General features: G+C 42.5%; 1 protein-coding gene across 2 annotated transcripts in view; it reads right to left on the reverse strand.

The window, feature by feature from the left end:
• The window catches only part of LOC126471574 (protein turtle homolog B-like), a 434642-nt gene that overhangs the window by 36626 nt on the left and 374158 nt on the right, over nucleotides 1-23858 (reverse strand). For both annotated transcript variants that reach the window (XM_050099800.1, XM_050099798.1), the window contains one exon: nucleotides 15592-15760. In XM_050099800.1, the coding sequence (XP_049955757.1) occupies nucleotides 15592-15760 (169 nt within the window). The remainder of the gene's footprint in view (nucleotides 1-15591; nucleotides 15761-23858) is intronic.

Raw genomic sequence — 23858 nt, forward strand, 5'->3', positions numbered from 1 at the left:
CACCAGAACACCTTGCGACTGCGAGAGCTTCCGGAAACGCTCGCCTGTGTAAAATCTGCTTCCAGGAAGAAATGGGAGTATAATTATTCCCCTGCAAACACATATTGCTGCTTGCATTAAATGTGGACCTACCCTTCCCTCGCGTGTTGTGTGTCAGAGACCTGTTTCAGCTACAGGAAGAACATGTTAGACGAAAGAAACGATGCTGTAAGGGATTAAGTCTTCTTATACATTGTTAATAAACGTTGTAAAGAATAAAGCATTATAGTTAAAATCATTCTTTTCTCTTTTTTTCCTACATCAGTCATACTTAGGTCTGCTCCTGAGATGATAGCTATGACTAAACTGTGCTATTAACACCTCCTGACCTGTGCTAAAGAATCGTGATTTTTTTAGTGTCGAAACATTGAAATGAAAGACAGTAACACCGTTCTGTCAACGTAGGCAAACTCCCAAGAGTTTAAGAAAACATTTCGTCGCCCAGCAGAGTATCGTTGTTAAGACCTGCGCTACACTGATCTTGCAATAAGTGCTTTGCGACATGTGTGCCCGGCTAAGCTAGTAGCGAGTAGATTCTGTATTGGGGTGTATTGCAGGGAGGAAAAAAAAATCTGAGTGCTGCCTATGGCCATGAAAAAAGCATTACACAACAGATGTGATCAGATTTGGCGGTAAAAGGTGCTTGATTTCTTAATGTATGCACTATGTATTGGAGCGAAGAATGATGTCATATATCAGTACTTTAATAGTGGGAAGTCTCTGCACTCTTAGAGACAGGTTGCCATTTCTCTGTCAGGAGCAGGAGGCATATTAGGACAAATTGGTATCAGTGCAGTGGGAATATACGAAATTTGTCTAAAGTAGTTGTGGTTGACGTTGAAATGGACCATCAGCCTGTACTATTGCAATGGATTTCTATAGCTGGCTACTAGCTTATGGATTCGAATAAAACACGAGACTTTTTTAACAGAATGGGACTGTGCTACTACCTAATGTCTGACAGAAATATTTATATCTTCCTCCGCGAAAAGAGCCTGTCTTTTAGGACATGGAAAGGGAGCGTTCGAGTCTGATACTGTCTAAATGCCACCGATATGGAAGTACATGGCTACTCTGTAAATCACACTAAAATGCCTAACAGTGGGGTGTATACGGCGCAGAATACTGTAGCTTTAATGGAACATTTGTTAATTATGACAGAGAGTGCCCTACACAGCATCACTGCACTTAAATACCACAGAAAAATGTTTGAAAACTACGTTACAGCCATTGCTGTGCTGGATGACGGAGTGTTTCGTCGTAATCAAATTACATTTCGAAATCAGGAGGGGAGTCTCTATGTCATAGAAGACTACGGAAGTGAGTGGATAACTAACTATTCCTCATAAGTAAATTAAATTTCAAAAATCAGTATGGGTTACATATGCATATACATGACGTGGAAGACTGTAGTTTTAATGGAAAACTAGTTGATGGTGTAAGGGAGCAAACACACATACACAAACACACACACACACACACACACACACACACACACACACAAACACACACGCGCCCGCGCACAGCGTACTGCACTTAAGTAGGATTGACAGATAATTGGACAGTATTTCACAAATAATGAATAATGGTTTTTGTATGCCTTGAATTCCACATGTATTGCATCCAAGAAGTGTTGGAGTAGGCAGCTCATCTTGCTTTGAACTTTCGTTGATCTTAGAATGACTGAGTGACCGAAATCACAAACAGCGGATCTCCATGTCAATTCTCCCACTGTCTTAAGCAAGAGAATACCATAGATCTACTCTCACTCCACTATAGCACATACCGCTTCCTGCAAACCTGTTATGTTCACAACACTCTGATGCCTTAGAAATATGTTTTGCGATGACTCTAGAGCTATTAATTTCAGCGTAGCAACATCAAAAGTATCGATACAGCCCCCCTCCACCCCAGCTCACACGCCTGCTGTCGAAGACAGGACTACCGAGACAGGATGTGCCATACTTAGCTATCTACCGCCCCTCGATGTGTCAGTTTGCCGCACAGCCCACTCTATTAGAACGAGCTCCGCCTTCAGACTTCACCATAAATTCTCGAGTTCCACAGTAACTTTGTAGTCATAAATTAACATGTATAGATCTCTTTGTGGTTAAGTGACACATAACATACATCACTTCAACAGCTCAATACTACATAGTCGTTGTTGTCAGTCATGTGAGTCCCCATCTGCTCGTGTTGCATAGCTGATCTGCGAAGCAGAAGCGGCATGTGGATGTTGCTAGGATCATACAGGCTACCATGCTGCGTTCGAACATGTAATGAAAAAAAAATCAGGGGAATGTGACGTTGTTCTACGAGAAACATAAAAGGAACTCGATGAGCGTGTGAGAGTGTGTTGGAATGGTAATCGATAATACTGCTGCGATGTTCCCTCCACCAGTCACTGTGCAGTGGATTGCGGCGTATTTGTTTTAGATGTAGGTTGTTCGAAGGTGATGGAGTTGTCTACAAACAGGTGGGAAGACCTGTGGTGGGGCTCGTAGTTGACCTAAACGTAGCTAAATCTATTACACATTAATAGGTCTACAAATCTCATACACTGTCATCGGGTGCATTAACTGTAGTAAAATGTCTTGTAGTAAGCATCTGGCGTGAGTTGAAGTAGAATGTGTATGTCGGGCTCAGATTCATTTGCTGGAATGTTAATGGAAGTAACTCTGTGATTAAACCCCAAATCATTCCTCAGTTCTTACTGTAGCTCTGAATTGTGCTTAGCTGCGTAAAGCAGCTACATAAATGTAAATGATTCAAAGGACAGTGTGTGTTATAAGCTCTGTGACACTGTTAGAATCACATTATGCCGGTTTATCCCATTTGAAAATGGATTATGTAACACTTGCTAAATGCTATGCTTTTAACAAAGACTCTGATACCATCACGCCGTCATATATCTAGCGTAGCGATCATAGGAATATGATAAAGGAGATTAGGACAGGAACAGGGACATATTATGGACAATCATTCGGTGTCAATGAATTGCGGGTGTGACGCCTCTGAATTTCTTTGTGCAGTCCTCGAACACTAAAGGTGCAACAGTAAGGTTTCCCTGGCCATTAAAAAACGTATATCTGGTGTAGCAATAGTACAGGAGGTTAGGTTATATACAGGGCGTACAGATAATCATTTCTACTCTATCATTACGCATGTGGGTGGAATAGGAACGAAAGAATCGATAATACTACTACGCCATAGTCCACACTGTGCACTGTACTACTGTACAGTAGCAGTAGTAGTGGTGGAATATGTAGTTAGATGTAGACTACTATCTAAAGCAGGATTGCGACACTGGTAGGCTAGAGCGATTTGCAGCGGAATGATGACTGGTGGGAGTTGGAGCTGAATGTAGATAAATGTAACTATTGAATCTAAAATAGCTGAAGAGACCTGCTACTGTCCTACTACGTCATCGACAACAAATCACTGAAAACAGTACCAGTAGCAAAATAACTGGACGCAAGTATCCCGTATGTTAGGGTGCTATTTTTTTTACCTTTGTGATAGCTCTCTACATAGCTACTGAGGGGTAGAGACCTCCTAATGGATCAGTACTGCCCCAACGTGATGAGGTTTCGAGATAATTAGCAGGGCTCTGTGACTTGGCCAAGGGCATCTAGAGGCAGCCTTACTGGTCAAAAATCAGATAGATACAAATGCCATATATCGAAGACCGGAAGATTCATGAGTATTTGGGGAAGGGGGGGGGGGGTGTGTGGATAAACGATATGTGACAAAAGGGAGGCTGAGGAGTGGTCTCTTTACCATTGATTCAAAGTGTTGTGAGCCAACATATTACTCCTTCCAACGTAAGTCTCGTGGAATGACTGTACCGAGAAAATTTTTGATGTACTATGATGGTTTTTCTCTGAGAGACATTCAGCAACAGAAATTCCGCCTTTCCTTTTCTCGATAAATATGTTAGGGGGCATAGGAAAGAAGAAAGGCCACATTACTGCTGTATTATCTATATATCAATGGACGAAGTTTTTTAATGGAGTAACACTTATATGCGAGAATATCGCCACTCTCCTTTCCCTGTTTCCAATCACACTACTGACTGTGTTAAACTAGAAACACATCTTTAGACTCTAAATTAGATGCATATCATGAAGAGAGAGACAACATTCTTCTGTGGGTTTTGTGCCCCTATAAATGGATGGACTGACATTTCAATAGGTAGACGAAATTTAAATTGTTGACTCATAGATAAAGTCCTGTGAATAAAGTTGTAGCATTGCTCTGCAGCTCAAAAATTTTGGTCTACAGACAGGCATTCTTTCCACCCCCCATAAAAGAGCAAATGCTTGAATCGAACAGCAACGAAAACAGGTTCTAACGTATTTGTAACATATTTAAAGCCCGTTAATTGATGATTATGTAATAAATGTCGCTGGACCAATACCATGAAGCAACTTGTAGCATCAAGCCACATGGACAAAGATTTCCAAGGTTTTTTCGATGACTTGTGGAAGATAATCTTAAACATCGTCACCTCAGAGCTGAATTGTAATTTAGCATTTTCTTTGACTTGTTCAGTTAAGGAATATAATTACGTTACTTCGACAATTATTATCAGTCCTCCGCTAAGTTGTAGTAGGGTAAATAGAGTCCTAGAGACTTCGTGAGTTACTGCGGAGACTGGGTGGATAGTGCACATGCTTCCATGAGTTTTCTTTTTCTAAAAATGGATGGACATATATCTTAATAAAAGACTACCTTTACGTTGTTGAGTCATAGACAGAATCCAGTAAATAACCTTACTTTGACTGACAGACAGATTTCTTTCCGTGCGCAAATCAGAAACATTTCTAACTGCAGACGGAAACCAAACATGCTTGACGACTCCTAACAGTGACACAGAGTACATCTGATCACTGCGATAGTGGAGCTGGAACGAAAGGATAGCCATCTGCCATAATTGGAGCGTAATTGTAACGCATTCTGTCGGAGTGATGGAAAATAAAAACTGGAATTGTCAAACCGCAATTGAAGGCGAATTTCATAACGCGTATGGAGTTATATACCTCTGGAAATGAATAAAAACTTTGTGTCACGTAGAATTGATGTTGTATTAGGCGTAAACGTATACCAACGTGCTGTTAAGGCATATGCTGTGCAGTACCGCAATGACATGGGCCGTACAGATGACTTAACAAAGTCTACAGCACTCGTCTTGCTACGAAGATAAAATTGTTCAACATGATGGCGTATTCTTAGTCTCATTTATGGTACTAGGAGACACGTTACATCAAAAAATTCTTGCACTGTGTGCGTGTATTTAAGACTGGCAGCAATGGTTGACTGACTGGCCGTATTGCCCTGCAGTGCACCTGCGAGCCATTGGAGCAGAGGCTTTATCCGGATCCTTTTTTAATCACACTACAAAGGACAAGGAGTGATACAAATTCACAAATTCGTGCATGTAGTCTGCTCCTGTACATAGGGCTACCAGCTTTACTAGTTGCTCTTTAATCGAGATACGTACGGACAAATGTCGCTCGTAGAGGCTGGCTGCAGCCCAGGGTGAATGAGCCGCGCTTTCGCCATCGCTTCTCTCTCCCTGCTTTTGGGCAGGTAAGTGGGATGGGGAAGGGGTGGGTGGAGAGAACAACCACCGGTCAAGACAACTCGACCTCTGTAATAGTAACCGTAACGTTTTGTTTATCCACGTGTGGGGTAAGTCGCCTTCGGCAAGTAGTGCAGTGGCGCGGGTCCAGTCGACGGCTATGTAACAGCAGCGTGCGGATGGACCGAACTGGGAGAGGTCCTGTTGCACTGTTTTTCCCAGTTTTAAATAAAGAAATAATGATAGCCCTCTCTCCACGGCCTTCTTGATATAAAGACAAGCAGTTCGCGGCGTGGGGTGCGGTGCGATAGGAAACGCCGTGTGAAGTTGGGAAAGTAATTGTTTTGTAGTACAGTGCATAGCTCTCCAATTATTACCCTGGTATTATCGGAGCAAGTGTGGAGGATATTAGCGATGTATATACCTATCTCGTTGTAAATGTTCCAGCCCTTACTTTCTTAAAAGTCCAGTATAATCATACAGTGTTAGGAGATCTTATAGTTACGTCACTCACTAGAAGTGCAGGTGATAAGTTCATTTTAATTGAAACGTAGGCTTGGTCATACATTGTTGTTAAATAAAAATTGTTTAACACTGAATATCCGTGTAATTTGTTAGCTTACCGCAATGTGGCGCATGTTTCACAGATATTTTTACGCGTGTCTTCCTGAAAAAAATACCTGTTTGTGGAGAAAATCTCTTAAAATTTAACAAAAAACCTGTATTTACTTCTGTCATCTTAAAAAAAATCGGTAAAGTTATAGGCATCTGCAGAATAATAGGGGTAAATAAAAAAACTGCCTAAAAGCTGTAAATAGTGTCATATGTTAGTGGTGTTAGTTATTAAATATTTAAAGCCACATATTTCATGTGTGTTTCCTGAAAATCGATAAAAAAGCAGCTAAATTTGTATTTATGTGTGTTGTTTTAAAAAATCAGTAAAATTAATTACGGAACCTATATTTACATGTATCTTCTTAAAATGTGCAGGAAAACAGCATCGAAACCCATATTCAGCTCTATTTTCTCAAAAAGAGCGAGAAAATAAGTAAAACAGCAAGCAAACGTGTGTCGTCTTAGAAAACTGGTTAAAATTAGCCACGAAACCGCAAGTAGCACCGTATGTTGTAGAAAACAGCAATGGGTGTTGAATATTTGCGAGAACTACACTGTGCTGTAAATTTGAGATATCACCTGAATTTACTGATGATGCTGCTTGAGTGAGCCCCAGATTAAGAATGATAGTATTGGGACATCAAGGACCGGTGGAGGCGGTGATGATGGTGTGGGAACGACAAAAAGCAACACAGTGGGGTCGGTGGGGACGATATCATTTTTGGATAATAAATTACCATCATTAAAATCTACATCTGCATCTGTATCATACTCCGTAACGTATCCAATGTGTGTTGCGGTGGGTACTTTCCGTGTCACTAACTGAGCACTCGATCCCTGTTCCATTCGTCAATAGCGCGTGGAAAAAATGATTGTCAGTAAGCCTCTGTAGTGGTCCCAATTTACTGAATTTTCTCCTCGTGGTCATTGCGCGAGACGTATGTAGAGGGAAGTAATATGTTGTCCGACTCTCCGCGGAAAATGCTCTCTCGAAATTTCGGTAGCAGATCTCTCCGTGATGCACAACGCCTTTCTCCTAATGTCTGCCAAGGGAGTTTGTTGAGCATGTCAGTAACGCTCTCTCGCCGTCTAATCGATCCCGTGTCGAAACGCGCCGCTCTTCGTTGGATCTTCTCTATTTCTTCAGTCAGTCCTACGGGATCCCACATAGATGAACAATACTCAAGAATCAGCCACTTCCTTCGAAGATGAGTTTACATTTCCTTAAGATTCTTCATATGAATCTGCGTCCGGCACCTGCTTTTTCCACTACTTCTTTTATGTGGTCATTCCATTTAAGATCGCTCTGGATAGTTACTCCTAGATATTTTACGGTAGATACTGTTTCTAGGGGTTTGTCATCAATAGTATAGTTGTGAGTAGTGTATTTCTTTTCCTATGTATGCACAATATGTTACTTTTATTTACGTTCAGGGTCTACTGTCAGAGCTTGCACCATTCAGCAGTTCTCAAGAAGTCGTTCTACTAATCGTTGCTACCTTCTGGCGCTGCTGCTTTGTTATAGAGAACCGCATCATCTGCTAACAGTCTTAGAGAGCATCCGACTCTTTCTACTACATCATTTATATAAATTGTAAACAGTAACGGTCCTATTACACTTCCTTGGGGTACTCGGGAAATTACCCTTACATCTATCGACTTTGTTCCGTTAAGAGCGACGTGTTGAGTTCTGTCTGCAAGGAAGTCTTGAACACAATCGCAGATCTGCTCCAGTACTCGATAGGCTAGTATTTTTTTTCACTAAACGGCAGTGTGGCGCGGTGTCAAATGCCTTCCTGAAGTCAACGAATACGGCATCAACCTGAGCGCCTTTGTCTACGGCGCTGTAGATCTCATGGAGGAACAGAGCGAGCTGGATCTCTGCGGAATTCATGTTGATTTTTATAGATGAGATTTTCATTCTGCGTAAACGTTGTAATTCTTGAGCATAAAACATGTTTCATAATTCTACAACAGGTTGACGTCAACGATATAGGTCTATATTGTATGCATCTGTCCTACGGCCCTCCTTAGAAACTGTAATGACCTGCGCTTTCTTCCAGTCGCTAGGTATGCTTCGTCGCTCAAGCGATCTACAATACATTACTACTAGAAGTGGAGCAAGTTATTTCGCATAATCTTTGTAGAATTTTTTAGGAACCTCATCTGGTCCTGACGCCTTTCCACTACTAAGCGATTGTAGTTATTTTTCTATTCCGCCATCGGTTATCTCAGTATCTGCCATTTCGACTTTCGTACAACTTTTGAAAGAAGGGATCGTGTTACGGTTTTCCGAGGTGAAACAATTTCGCAAGACCGAATTCAGTATTTCGACCTTCTCTCTGTTATCTTCCGTTTCTGTTCCAGTATGGTCGCTGAGTGAACGAATAGATGATTTTGACTCACTTACTGATTTTATATGCGACCAAAACATCTGAGGTTTTTACTCAGATCTGTTGACAAAGTTTTACTTGCAAAGTCAAATGACAGTTATCAATTAAAAAAAAGTGGTTCAAATGGCTCTGAGCACTATGGGACTTAACATCTGAGGTTATCAGTCCCCTAGAACTTAGACCTACTTAAACCTAACTAACCTAAGGACATCACACACATCCATGCCCGAGGCAGGATTCGAACCTGCGACCGTAGCGGTCGCGCGGTTCCAGACTGAAGCGCCTAGAACCGCTCGGCCACAACGGCCGGCTATCACTTTAAACGAAAGTACTTGATCACCTGGATAAATATGAAACAAAGGCTGCCATATTGCCTATAAATTATGGTAATTACCGTGACAGTTATTGCCCATTAATTATGTCCCAAATAAACAAAACATGCAATCAAGTAAACGGTTTGTTTACATAAAGATCATCAAATTAGGTTAGTCCAACTGGGTAGTTTGTTTACATAAGTAGAACAATGGGTCCTTTGTCGCAAACCAGCCTATGCCCATTATTATTATGGAGGTGTAGTATCTTTGTGTTCTCTGAGTTAGCAGTCTGTTCCGTAGTTTTCGGTGGGTGTCCTTGGTCTGGCCACCACGCCTCTGTCAATGATTGACATACATAACTGAAGCCCTCGGCATATCATGTAGCACATGGCATAAGAAACGAATGCTTAGTTCAAGTTTAACATTCAGCTGAAACCGGTCATGTGGAAAGAATGATGTAAATAGGGCAGCGATGAATAGGTGAAGACAAAAAGAAGAATGCACAGGGCAAGGGCAAGGAAAACGTCAATAGCAACCTTCCTGTTTCTGGGTAATGTGGATCCGAGACTGCACAAGTAAATGCAAAACACGGATGATCCTAAATATACATGTTTTTACCAAAACCTGGTATTTACTGTAGTTACAAAAAATATTACGTGAGAGATTTGAAAGTCAATTGCATTACTCACGCGTCACTCGCCGGGAACTGACAACTTGTTTATAATCTTGCACTTAAAACACTCTGTATTTTGTGCCACTTAATTTCAGCTCACTTTCGGGAAAGAACTGCACAATTTTGTCCTTTTCTGTTTTTCATTCACTTTTTCCTGACGGCAGTTCCCATTTTCCAGAGAGTCGAGAGATCGGTATAGTCAAGCTAAATTGTCGTGAACACTAGGAACGTGCCTATCTGAAAACAGCCGCTTTTTCAGGTAGTCATTGTCAGTATATATGGCGGCCTTCATGGAACACGGGAATGCGTACAGCAGAAGATGATTGGACCGTTTCTACTTAGTCCACAAAAAAACGTAATCGATTATGTAGCACTTTGTGGACAGTTGATCTTGCTTCCTACGATTCGCATGATGTACGACGGTATGACTTCTGGGGACTGCGTTGAAATACAGCTTTTACTCTGCCTACGCATGCTTGAGACACAGCGGACAATCCTCTTCGAGGAAGGTCTTTGACACAGCCTGTCTCTTATAGTTTCTGAACCACCTCATTATGCTTGTTTTTGCCGTTGGCCCCTCCTACACTGGCGCCGATAATTCCGCAGTACCGTCGTCATAGATTGGGGTTCAGCATATCAGAGCAGGCTGTATTTAGATTTCCCTTAGCTTACTTAAATTGCTTCTGGTGAATGACAAGATGACATCTGAAATAAAGCTACTACTGATTCCCTACTGTATCCAGTTCAGCCATTTCGTGGTCTGACCCATATTTAGGTGGCCTCGCAGGCCTCCTCGTCATTTAAAGAGTTTAATCTCTGTGATGTTTATCTTTGACCCGTTAGCGACACGAGAAACGTCGGGACTGTGGGATGAAACGTTGCAAATGAAAGCTTGAATACGGACTTTTGTGTTTTCCAAAAAAATCGCGCTTTCATCGAAGTGTAGAAGATGAACACATCAAAGATTGGTGCCATATTTAACAGTTGAACAATCTGGTCCTGAAGCCAAACATTAGGCGTCAGATAGGACACCTGGTCAATTATGTTCCTTTTGAGTATGAAGTAACCGCAGCTGCAGGGGTCGACAATATTAATTAGAATAATTAGTTAGTTAAAACAACAGTGTTATTGTTTCACACCTATTAAGCAAATAAAAGGCCTATATTCCATGGTGGACTCTATTAAATTCTTAACAGGGTAGGATTCACCAACAGAAAAGGGTTTTCATCATTCATCTCGATTTTGACTAGCAATGAGAAAAATATTCAGATTATATTACAATAGTTTTGTTTTTTTGTTAAAATTTAAGTAATTTTAAACTAATGAACACCATTCGTGCTTTGGTACTGTAATAGGCGGCCTCAGAGTTCGTCCCACAACGTATTACACACATATATTTCCTTACAGTTAGGGTGTTATCTACACGCCTACAACGTATTCGTTCCATCGCAGCCATTCTGCGCTGCAGTCATTACTTATTAATAGCTCCACCAGGGTAGGATGTAACTCGAGACTTTAACGCATTTCCTTTCTTCCGTAACATTTAACAGTCCGCCTCTGTAGCTCAGTGGTCAGCGTGTCTGGTTGCAATGCAGAGGAACCTCTTTCGATTCCCGGTACGGCAAAGGATGCTTATTTGATGGGAGGAATGGAATGGGGTGTATTCAGCCTAGTGAGGAGCTACTTAAGTGAGAAGTGGCGGCTCTAATCTGAAGGAAGTGGACAACGACCAGAAGAGCCACGTGCTGACGCCCTCTACACAGCAACCAGTGGCGTCATTGGCACAGTATGACACGGTTGTCGGTCGGTTCCGATTGGCCGTTCAGGGCCATAACGCGGAGCTTTGCTTCCTTGTAATTGTTAATAGGCGCAGACAACCGAGCGCAGAGTCATTGTTCCTACGTGGAAGCTGTGAGACATTTACAGCTTCAAGTGTGGTGTTCGTTCTTGGTTGCAGTCCCCTATACTCGCGAAATGTGCAAATGTGATGTACTATAGGAAAGCGCAGTACCGAAATTTTAAATTAAACTTTTTTGCGTAGTTGTTTGAGGTTGCTAACAAAGAATAAAAGACAGCATTCTTGTTATTTGTGGGAATATTTTCTGTAATGGACGAAAGTAAGAAAACTGTACAGTGCAATATTTGTAATCAAACATAATGTGGTTCAAAACGACTGTGAATAACCAGAAAAAGCATCTGGAGCGAAGAAAATTAACAATAAAACTACATGCAAAGTACTACAGTAATGCGAACTATTTTTCTAGTTTCAGTGTACTTGATAACCTACGTGGAACCTACTAAATAATTAGTAGGTTTCAGGAACCTAGTACCTGGCTGGAACTGGAACATTGTAAGGTAATACAAGTCATTAACAGTTTAGCAATCCCTACAGGAGGCCCACTTATTACCACGTATTGTGATGACGATATCATTACAACGTGAAATAATGCATGTAATTATGCAGTGAACTTATTTTGCTTACGATAGAATAAATGGCGAACTTACTGTCAGCCACGAACCTAGTGAGTACGCGATCTATGCATGAGGATGCTGAAAGACTATTGCTATCTGTCTCCAGACAACAATGTGATATTTCACATCCGCATTTGTGTCAATGAGAGAGTTGTACAATCTGTGGATGGTTTAAGAAATATCCCAGTGGGGTCACCGCAACGCATTGTGCATTTGGTGTTAACTGTACCAGCCAGCTATTTCCATACCAATCAGTCAACAATAGTAACAATGAGTATAAAGTGCGGCCTAACGGCGTACGATACGATCGATATTTACAAACTATCAGAGTGGTATTTTAAACATCGATGTTTCAATATCGATACTGAAATATATGAAACATCGTAAGTCGATGTTAAAGACGTAATATGGACCTTCGATGTTGGTAGCGAAGCAGGCTTCTAGTTACTAATTTCAATAATTACTTCGTCATTTGCTCAAATCTTTTTCTGGGTGTACCTCGTATTGACGTCAATGCAGCTGCTAATGGAGTAGAACCAGAATTTCGAAGACAAAGTTATAATTCGTGTGTTACCAATAGGCTCAATGTGGTAAGGACTGACAATCTGTCTGTGTTGATTACTGGTGAGCAAAGGATTGCAGAGTGATTTCAACAATGTGTAGTAGAAATGATTAGTTAAGAAAAGAATTAAACCTCAAACTAAATAAAGAAGTATCCACTAAATGGAATTAAACGTTCTATATGACTGGAAGCAGCTGCAAAAATCCTTCAGTGACTAGTAATATCATATATTGACATGCTACAGCACCACCACTATCAGCGGCAAATGTTTTAGTTCTGGCATATGGTTGTGAATATTCTGCGGCCTGCGACTACGTGAGAAACTTGCGTAAGGAAAGTACGTTGCTAGCGGTAAAGTAATCCCAATAATAAAGGTACAGAATATCAAAATATCTGGCATGCAACCTATGCAGACTATTGAAGAGATTCTCTGGAGTAACATCATAATAGAAATCCAAAAGCGGCTTGCTAGTTACTGAATATGTTAACACTTTAGCGATTTCAAGATGGTTAATCAAGTTCGAAAGCAATCAAAATTATCAAGTTTTGCTAGCAGCTGTTGAAACGATCGCCAGTGTGGATTACCAACACCTTGATTCATTGCTGGAAAACAGGGAAACCAAGTTTGATTTATGAAGTGAACATTACAAACAACACAAGAAAGGAATAATTTGCATACTGGAATGGAAATGCACCTACCGTCACAGTTCCGTTATTATCTGAAATATCGCCTTTAGGTCTTACACAAGATTCATCAGATGTATGGAATCACGTTGTTGGTACTACCTAAATAAATCTACAGAAAATTGCACTTAAATACACTGTCCGAAAAAGATTAGTACACCTGGTGATGTCGATTTTGATCTGATGACGGCATATGCCACCTGGGGGTAGTAGATGCGCTGATAATGGTTTCCGCATTATCCACCATAAGATAGTGTAGTGACATAGTTACCAGAGCGCCATCTGTGTCTACCCTTTGATGTGGAACGCTCAAAGCCAGAAGGCTTAGTGTGCTGCAAACGTGTGAAGCAAGCAGACAACCATGCCACGGAGATGCACACGTGTTTCCTACAGCCAACTGAGTGGGTTTGAAAGGAGTCAAATTGTGGCCTTCGGAGTGTCTGGATGGTTCTTTCGGAGAATTGCCACACATGTTGGACGTGCTGTGTCAGTTATGCAACGATGCTGGTGTCAGCGGCCATGTGAACATTCTCATACACGTGGATGAGGTTTTGGACGTCCATGCAGCACAGACAACCGCCAGGATCATCGCTTTGTAAGAGCAGCAGTGGCACACCATACAGCTAACAGGGCACAGATAAGAGGGCTTGTGAGACGTGTCAACACGAACTGTTGCGAACCGGTTATTAACAGTGGGACTACAGGCAAGCATACCTCTAGCCCGTTTTTCACTCACGCCACAGCATCGATGTGGACGGATCGCCTGGTGCCGTCAGAGGATCACTTGGCTAATGGAATGGCACGCCTTGTCTTCAGCAATGAAAGCAGGTTCTGGCAGCACGCAAGTGATAGTCGTTTGCGGGTACGACATATACCTGGTGAAGGCTGTCTCGCAAAGTGCATTCGTGCAAGATACACTGGCCCGTCCCTTGGCCTTATGGTCTGGGGTGCGATGAGCTACAACTCTCGTTCACTTTTGGTGCTTCTGGAGGGGACGCTAACCAGCGCTCGGTACGTGCAGAATGTTGTTAGTTCCGTTCTTTTTTCCGTTCTTGCATCAGGAAGCTGATGTGTAGTTCCAATAGAATAATTCTCGCTCAAACGCTGCCCGTGCTCTGCATCTGATATCTGTGCACGATTTACGGCAGCAACTTCCTTGGCCAGCATCGTCTCCGGACTTATCTCCAATCGAGCACTTGTGGGATATGATGGGACGAGAAGTAACTCGTGCAACTCTTCAACCAACAACTCTTGCAGCACTATATGAACACGTCGAGCAGGCGTGGCATAACTTATCCCAGGACAGTATTCACCATCTGTATGATCGACTGACTGCTAGAGTCAGAGCCTGCATTGACGCCCGTGGAGGCTACACCACGTACTAATATGGGTGTTATTGATCTGTAAAAGTAATCATTTGATGTACTCCATGTGCACTGTTGCAACAATAAATCTTGAGTGAACTGAAAACCTCTGAAAGGATGCACTAATTTTTTTCCAGCAGTATATTTGAGCTGTGTAGTAACTTTTTCAGCTTCTGAAAAATATCCTCCAAAGCAGCACATGCTTTCTGTCAAGGACACAATTGATTGAAATACATTAAATATATTCGCAATTGCGAATATGGACGAACATCAGCTGTAGAATGGAATGACGACAATGAAACTTTGTGCCGGTCCGGGAGTCGAACCCGTATTTCACGCTTATCGCGCGCGGTCACCTTACCATTTGCTAGTCAGACCCAGACTTCCACATGTCGTCAACCATGCGTCTGCAATCTCTACTCGTACATCATTTATGTGTATTCCCATACAGCTGGGGTGTTTGACTGAAAGTCGCTTGCCCGGTGTCGGCGGATAAATACGATATTGCAGTGCCTGTTTTATTCTCAATACAATGCAATATTTTTTCAGACATGCATGCATGTCCAAAGGAACGTTGCAGCGTATTCTGAATAACACAGGCACTACAGTATCGTTCAATTGGCTGAAGTGAAACTTCTCTCAAGAATGTTACTTTTACAGTCAGCAGACAAAATTTTGAGGGATAATTAATGATTAATTAATGTTAATTAATGCTGCATTTATCGATTAATTATATGATATTACATGTATTTGTACGTTGCTTTTTTGCCGTTCTATAAATTTGTCATTTAACATCGATTATTATCATCCATAGACTTTTGGATATCGATCATGAAATCGAATTTAACATGGACGATTTACAATCCCGCTCATGGGCGCAATGGTACCGACCGTGCAGCACGTGGACTGTGACGCGCGCAACGTCAGCGTTGCTGGGCCGGCACGAGTAGTCGCCGGAGTCCCTCGGGTGGGCGTCCTGCACCAGCAGGTAGCTGGTCGTCACCTCGCCCTTGTCGGTGATCACCGACACGCCGCCCCGCGCCGAGTCGTAGCTGATCACCTGCGCAAAACAATTCTCTCATAGTGTCTCACTGCCATCGTCTTTTCAAAGTACAGATACACTATCTGATCAAAAGTATCCGCACACCTATTAGTCGATATTAACATGGAGTGTCTCCTCCCTTCGCCTTATGACAGCTTGAAATCTGCTGGGAACTCTTTCAAGGAGGTGTCTGAATATCTATAGCGGAATGACAGCCCAGGAACGTTATTTTTCACTAACCGCTATTTCACAGATGCTGCTTGATGACAGGACGCATTCTATGTTGACACATACAGTCATCAAAAAAATGGCTCTGAGCACTATGGGACTTAACATCTGAGGTCATCAGTCCCCTAGAACTTAGAACTACTTAAACCTAACTAACCTAAGGACATCACACACATCCATGCCCGAGGCAGGATTCGAATCTGCGACCGTAGCTGTCGCGCGGTTCCGGACTGAAGCGCCGAGAACCGCTCGGCCACCGCGGCCGGCACACAGTCATCGTCTCCGAACTGTTCTTCTACTGTACGCATTACACAGTGCTGTAAATATCCGTCAGCATATAGCGTTTTCTGAAGAGCAATAAGGGGACCACCCCCTAACCACGGAAAACACTCCTACACTGAAACACGAGTTCCTCTGTACTTCACAGTTGGCGCTACACATGATGTCAGGTAACGTTCTGTAGGCATTCGCCAAATCCAAGCCCTTCCATTGGATTGCTACAGGGTATGTGTGATTCATCACTCCAAATTATTAGTTAACAGTCCTCCACTGTCTACGGGCGTCTCTTGTTACACAACTTCAAGCATCGCTTAGCACTGAGTACAGCTTACGAATACCTGCTCGACTTTCGTACCCCCACTCCATACGCACCGCCATTGTGCTAGCCGGTAGCAGTTTGAAACTCACACATGATTCCTTCCGCCGATTTCATGCGAGATTTTACAACTACACTCGCAATGCTCGGCGGCCCCTGAGCGTCAATAAACGAACTTCGCCAGGTCTTGGGTTAGCTGTGGTTGTTCTCACACGTTTCCATTTGACAGTCACAACACCAACAGTCGACACAGGTAGCTTTAGAAGTGTTGAAATGTTGCTGCTGGATTTGTTACTCAGGTGACATTCAATCATAAATGTACGAAGTCACTGAACTCTCCCTATCGACAGACTTGCTATTATTGCTTCTCTATTGACAACGCAGTACTCCCCGCCTGCCGGCCGGGTGTCCGAGCGGTTCTAGGAGCTACAGTCTGAAACCGCGCGACCGCTTCGGTCGCAGGTTCGAATCCGGCCTCGGCATGGATGTGTGTGATGTCCTTAGGTTAGTTAGGTTTAAGTAGTTCGAAGTTCTAGGGGACTGATGACCTCAGAAGTTAAGTCCCATAGTGCTCAGAGCCATTTGAACCATTTTGAACTCCCCACCTCCTTTTATAGTGGCGGGTCCGCCTCTCGTGGCTTCTGGTGGCCACGTCCACATTAAATAAATGGGACCACATACTTTTGATGAGTTGGTGGAATCCCGGAATACAGGAGTCTCAGTTTGCATGGGACCAAATTCACTGTTTATTAAGACAAATCTAAAGTAAATGTTCTCTACGTTTGCGGCAAACCTGATTCGCGACGCTCTATAGCCTCCCCTATCCTTGAGACTCTGGCTTGCTGCCGTCCTTCTATCAACACATTACACGTTCCATTCGGCTTCAGACACTCGATGTCCGTTTTCAGAGTAATTTCAATTCTTTTCGCCTCCAAGAATATGAACTTATCCATCTAATCTACTCTTATCTCTAACCATAACCTACCCGACCCATCACAAATGAACACTGCAACCCACCGCATCTTAGTTCAGCTGTCAACCCACATATCTCTAACCGCTACATCCCACCTAATAGTTCCTTCCAACTTGTATAACCAACATTACTTTCCGTGTAATATTCTCCATAATACATCCCACATCCCAAATCCCCATCCACAGCTACCACAAGCCCCCATCATATCACCCTCATCGCATCATAAACATCACACATTTTACATTTCAAATGTTTTGCACTAAAAATGTAAATAGTGTAATGCAGTGACCGAAGAGCGACACTTTGGCTGCTACCAGCCCGCTCTTACAGTTAGAAGTGAGGACGAAAATAACTTAAAAACCGAATGATTACGACTAGTATCCAAAATCTCACCTTATTACGAAGCGAAAGTATACTTTCGAAATAGATCGTCGGACGGTTACATAAGAAGGTAAGATATCTGGATTACAAATTTCCAAAACACATAATTGTAAAAGTCCTGACACATAAGATATACTCAATGTAACAGTCTATCCCATAACAATGAAATTGTTAATCGGAGATTTGGTTACCCTTGGTTGCCAGACATGCTTGGTAGTGACGTGGCGTACTCCCGATGAGGTGCATCAAAAGCTCTGTTAGCAGAGTATTCCAGTCTTGGGAAGCCATCTCACTACTACATGTTAGACATGATCTACAAGATTCGGAGTCAGATATTTCTCTGACCATTCCATTAAATGGGTATTCTCACCAGCGTCGGTTAAGCCGTAAACTTGTTTGAGAGATTGTATTCTGTTCACGACGAAGGTGCAAATATGATCGAGGACTGCACACATTAGCACAACATACAGGTACCTAACTCTGAGCAGGCAGTACAATTACGATTTATGGGGAATATTGTTCGACTTTTATTTTTCAATGTGTACCTTTCCCCGACTTTTTTTATCTTTTCGATGTTGCTATAATATAATCAAGATCTACGTTACTGATATGTAAGTGCAGTGACTTTCTCGAGCGAACTACGAATTTCTTCAGTATTTCTAAAGGAGTGTTTGAACTGCATGCCCATAGTTGACTTTACATGTTAATTTGCTGGTCTTCCTCTACATCTACATCAACATCTACATGGATACTCTGCAAATCACATTTAAGTGCCTGGCAAAGGGTTCATCGAACCACCTTCACAATTCTCTATTATTCCAATCTCGTATTGCACGCGGAAAGAACGAACACCTACATCTTTTCGTACGAGCTCTGATTTCCATTATTCTATCGTAGTGATCGTTCCTCCCTATGTAGGTCGGTGTCAATAAAATATTTTCGCATTCAGAGGAGAAATTTGGTGATTGGAATTTCGTAAGAAGATTCCGTCGCAACGAAAAACGCTTAATGATGTCCAGCCCAAATCCCGTATCATTTCAGTGACACTCTCTCCCATATTTCGCGATAATACAAAACGTTCTGCCTTTCTCTGGACTTTTTCAATGTACTCCGTCAGTCCTATCTAGTAAGGATCCCACACCGCGCAGCAGTATTCTAAAAGAGGGCGGACAAGCGTAGTGTAGGCAGTCTCCTTAGTAGGCCTGTTACATTTTCTAAGTGTCCTGCCAATAAAAAGCAGTCCCTGGTTAGCCTTCCCCTCAACATTTTCAATGTGATCCTTCCAATTTAAGTTGTTCGTAATTGTAATATCTAGGGATTTAGTTGAATTTACAGGCTTTTAGATTAGACTGATTTATTGTGTAACCGAAGTTTAACGAGTTCCTTTTAGCACTCATATGGGTGACCTCACACTTTTCGTTGTTTAGGGTCAACTGCTACTTTTTGCACCATTCAGATATCTTTTATAAATCGTTTTGCAGTTTGTTTTGATCTTCTGATGACTTTATTAGTCGATAAACGACAGCGTCATCTGCAAAAAACCGAAGACGGCTGCTAAGATTGTCTCCAAAATCGTTAACATAGATAAGGAACAGCAATGGGCCTATACCACTACCTTGGGGAACGCCAGAAATCACTTCTGTTTTACTCGATGACTTTCCGTCAGTTACTACGAACTGTGACCTCTTTGACAGGAAATCACAAATCCAGTCACATAACTGAGACGATATTCCATAAGAACGCAATTTCACTACGAGTCGCTTGTGTGGTACAGTGTCAAAAGCCTTACAGAAATACGGAATCGATCTGAAATCCCTTGTCAATAGCACTCAGCACTTCATGTGAACGAAGAGCTAGTTGCGTTTCACAGGAACGATGGGTTTAGCCCATGTTGACTGTGTGTCAACAGACCGTTTTCTTCGAGGTAATTCATAATGTCCGAACGCAATATATGTTCCAAAATCCTGCTGCATATCGACGTTAGAGATATGGGCCTGTAATTTAGTAGATTATTACCCTTCTTGAATATTGGTGTGACCTGTGCAACTTTCCAGTCTTTAGGTATGGATCTTTCGTTGAGCGAACGGTTGCATATGATTGTTAAATATGGAGTTAATGCATCAGCATACTCCGAAAGGCGAGCGGCAGTCATGTCAGTAACCCACCATTTTCAGGGGCGTCTCCAGACACTTTTCGGTCAGCAATTTCATTGAGTGGAGTACAAATGTCTTCAGTGATAAGTCTCGCTTCGAACTGAGCCCCGATGACCAGCGGAAACGTGTCTGGAGACGTCCCGGACAACGGTGGGATGCTAGTCTAAATGTTGTCCGCTTTACGGCCCGACGACCAAGAGTGAAGGTCTGGGGTAGCATTTCTTTTCATAGCACCCTTACAGCACAGCGGTACGTCGACGAGATTCTACGGCAAGCCATCCTGGGCTTAAATTTCAGTAAGACAATGCCCTTCGACACAGGGCGAGAGTTTCTGCTGCTTGTCTTGGTGCTTATCAAAAACTACCTTAGCCAGCAAGGTCGCCAGATCTCTCGCAAGTCGAGAAGTTTTTGAGCATTATGGGCAACACCCTTCAACCAGCTCAGGATTTTGACGATCTAACGCGCCAATTGAGCAGTATTTAGGATGAAGGACATCCAGCAACTCTGTCAATCGATGGTAAAACGAATAACTGCTTGCATAAGGGCCGGAGGTGGAGCAACGCGTTATTGACTTGCTCAATTTGTGAAACTCTTTTTCTCGAATAATTCATAGAATTTTTCTGAAATTGTAATCATTTGTTTGTCTGTATATGCACGTCGCATCTACCAATTTCCGTCGCATTCGGAAAATTCCTTCGTGGCGCGTCGTTTTTTTTATGCCTTAGAGCGTAATTCACACTAAAAAATATATTTTTCTGTACAGAGTTGTATTTCAATACATAAACTCACTGGCACAACCCGAAAATGAACATCACCACAATTCAGATTATACTTATATGGATATGGCGTCTGTTCTTTCGGACATGTCTGAAAGAACAGACACTATACCCATGTAAGTGTATAGTTCTGGCAATACCGGCCATGACCTCCTTCTTCTGTGCGGATGCACATATATTTACCAGAACTCTTACGGGACTTGGTAAGAATGTCTTCCGCGAGTAATGAGTGTGTTGATTAAGGACACTACTAATGTAGTGTGTGGACACACAAGGTGAGAATGTGGGTCTTGCGGGAGGCGTACGCGAGATAGTCCGTGCAGTCGCACTATCTTCTGTGCCATTGGTGGCTCAGATGGATAGAGCGTCTGCCATATAAGCAGGAAATCCCGGGTTCGAGTCCCGGTCGGGGCACACATTTTCATCTGTCCCTGTTGATATTTATCAACGCCCGTCAGCAGCTGAAGGTATTAATATATAATTCTGACAATTCAGATTAATGGAATTTACATGTAACTATAATGCAGCTGATGGCAGCATTTTGCCGAAATGCGTCTTGCTACTTAAATATTAATAAAAAGTGACTGAAGCAACAGAAATTACCTCATCAATTTACAATACAGTCGTTGTACTCAAACACTACTATATAAAATGGACAAATCTAAATTTTACGAGTGGAAAAGTTGACTGGTGAAATATTGTGATATGATATAGAAGACTTAATTTTGTATAGCACCGTAATAAGGCGAATAACAAGTTTAGAAAAGAATTTTGATAAAATGTTGTAATATGACATCATTGTCACCATATCCCACGTCGTTCCATCTCATTCGAAGGATCGGCGAACGCTTCGTCACCAATTACGCTATTTGAACATTTCTCTCTCTTCGATGTTGTCTCAGATATATCCTCTCTGCTAGATGTCAAATTTCTGTATTAATATCTTTACTTCTCATGGTCCATGTTTCACAACCAAATGACAAAATAGGCATGTTTCAGAGATGACTGTTTTACGTTTTAGAGGCACTTTCTTGTTCATTATTAGGTCTATAACTATTCGATAAAAGTTACTACCTGCTTGAATTCTGTGAGTGATTTCTTTGTCTATAGAACTCGTATTGGAGACAATACTGGCAAGATATTTGAAATTATGTGTCATCTATAGCTGTTTCCCCTCCATTTCAACATATCCCATCGGTTGCCCACATCTTTTCATGACCATCACCTCAATTTTCCTAGGCATCGCTTGGGTTTGTAAGCAATCTCCATTTGTTCAGAAGCTGACTCGCTGGGCCTATCACTTTCGAAGATCTGTCTATTGGGGTTGCCTCCCATAGCCTTTGCAGTTTCCACTCGACCACAAGGCACTGGCTCTCTTCTCATTTGATCCCCAGAAAGGAGGATCTCCGCATCTGTCAACTTCACCGCACTGAAGTCTCCTACTCCTCCATGCTGCCATTAAGGCCTTCATACGTAGCCCTTGGCATGAGTTTCATGCTGTAACTCACGAGATTCGGTCTCTGTCTGAAGTCAGACATCTTATCACTCCGGCCTACTGAAGTGTAGGATACCTACCTCCATGGACGCGCCAGTCGGGAATTGTTCGGGTGGTGGGGTAGGGAAGGTTGCCCCAACTCCCTTGAACCGGTTTAATAGTTTTGTGTGATGCCACAACCGAATCTCATGTGACATATGAGATTTAATTTTTCATCATGTAGGTGCCGTATCTAATGGGATGGTGTCCGACTGAAAAAACAAAATTTGTCGCAACTGTCAGTTCATTAACTGCGTGGGGGATAAAATATACGACAACTGAGGGCTAGACTGTCACTCTCGAATGCATGCTTCAGAGTATTAACACACTTAAAGTTAATGCATGTAGTGCTATAGTAATGATAGTTTATCATTCTGTAATTGCTTTAAATTGAATATAAAAAATGTGTGACACATTCTTCGTCTAAGACCGAATTTGTGAATGCAATGGAAAACGTGAGATTACCTAGGATCATAAATATGATAAGGAGATCTGTTGTACATCTCAGATCTAGTGGAGGCATAGTGCACTGAGGTGACAAAACTCATGGAATAGCGATATGCGCGTATACAGATGACGGTAGTATAGCGTACACAAGCTACAAAAAGGCAGTGCACTGGCGGAGCTGTCATATGTACTCAAATGATTCACGTGGAAAGTTTCCGACGTAATTTAACGATCTTTGAACGCGGAATGGTAGTTGGTGCCAGACGCATGGGACATTAGATTTCGGAAACCGTTGGGGAATTCAATATTCAGAGATCCACAGTGTCAAGAGTGTGCCGAGAACACAAAATTTCAGGTATTGCCTCTCACCACGTACAACACAGCAGTTGACGGCCTTCGCTAAACGACCGAGAGCAGCGGCAATTGCGTAGAGTTGTCAGTGCTAATAGAAGAGTAACACTAACACTGTGTGAAATAACCGTAGAAATCAATGTGGTACGTACGACGAAAGTGTGCGTTAGGTCTCGGTAAGGAGCTGTGGCAGCAGGCGATAAACGCGAGTGTCCTTGCTAAAAGTACGACATCGTCTGCGGCGCCTCTCCTACGCTCGTTACCATAACGATTGGACCCTAGACGACTGGAAAACTGTGGCTTGCTCAGATGAGTCCCGATTTCAGTTGGTAAGAGCTAATGGTAATGTTGCGCTGACCGCACGAAGCCATGGACCCAAGTTGTCAAGAAGGCATTGTGCAAGCTACTGATGGCTCCAAAATGAGCATCGAATCCAGGTCTCCTACTTACAACGCAGGTGTACTACCTACTTAGCCACATTGGCACAGCGGTTCGCCCAACTGCACGGATTACCCTGGGACGACTCCCTCCTCTATCCAAATTCTCACTGCCGCCCCAGTCTACTTTAAATTCCCCCTTACACACGAACAGACTTGCCGAGGCTCCCAATCTTATGGAATAGCACCTCAGCATCGAACATAAATAGGGGGTCCAGCCTGATACCCAAGTGCAGGTATC

Source organism: Schistocerca serialis, chromosome 3 (genome assembly GCF_023864345.2).
Source record: "Schistocerca serialis cubense isolate TAMUIC-IGC-003099 chromosome 3, iqSchSeri2.2, whole genome shotgun sequence".
NCBI lineage: Eukaryota > Metazoa > Arthropoda > Insecta > Orthoptera > Acrididae > Schistocerca > Schistocerca serialis.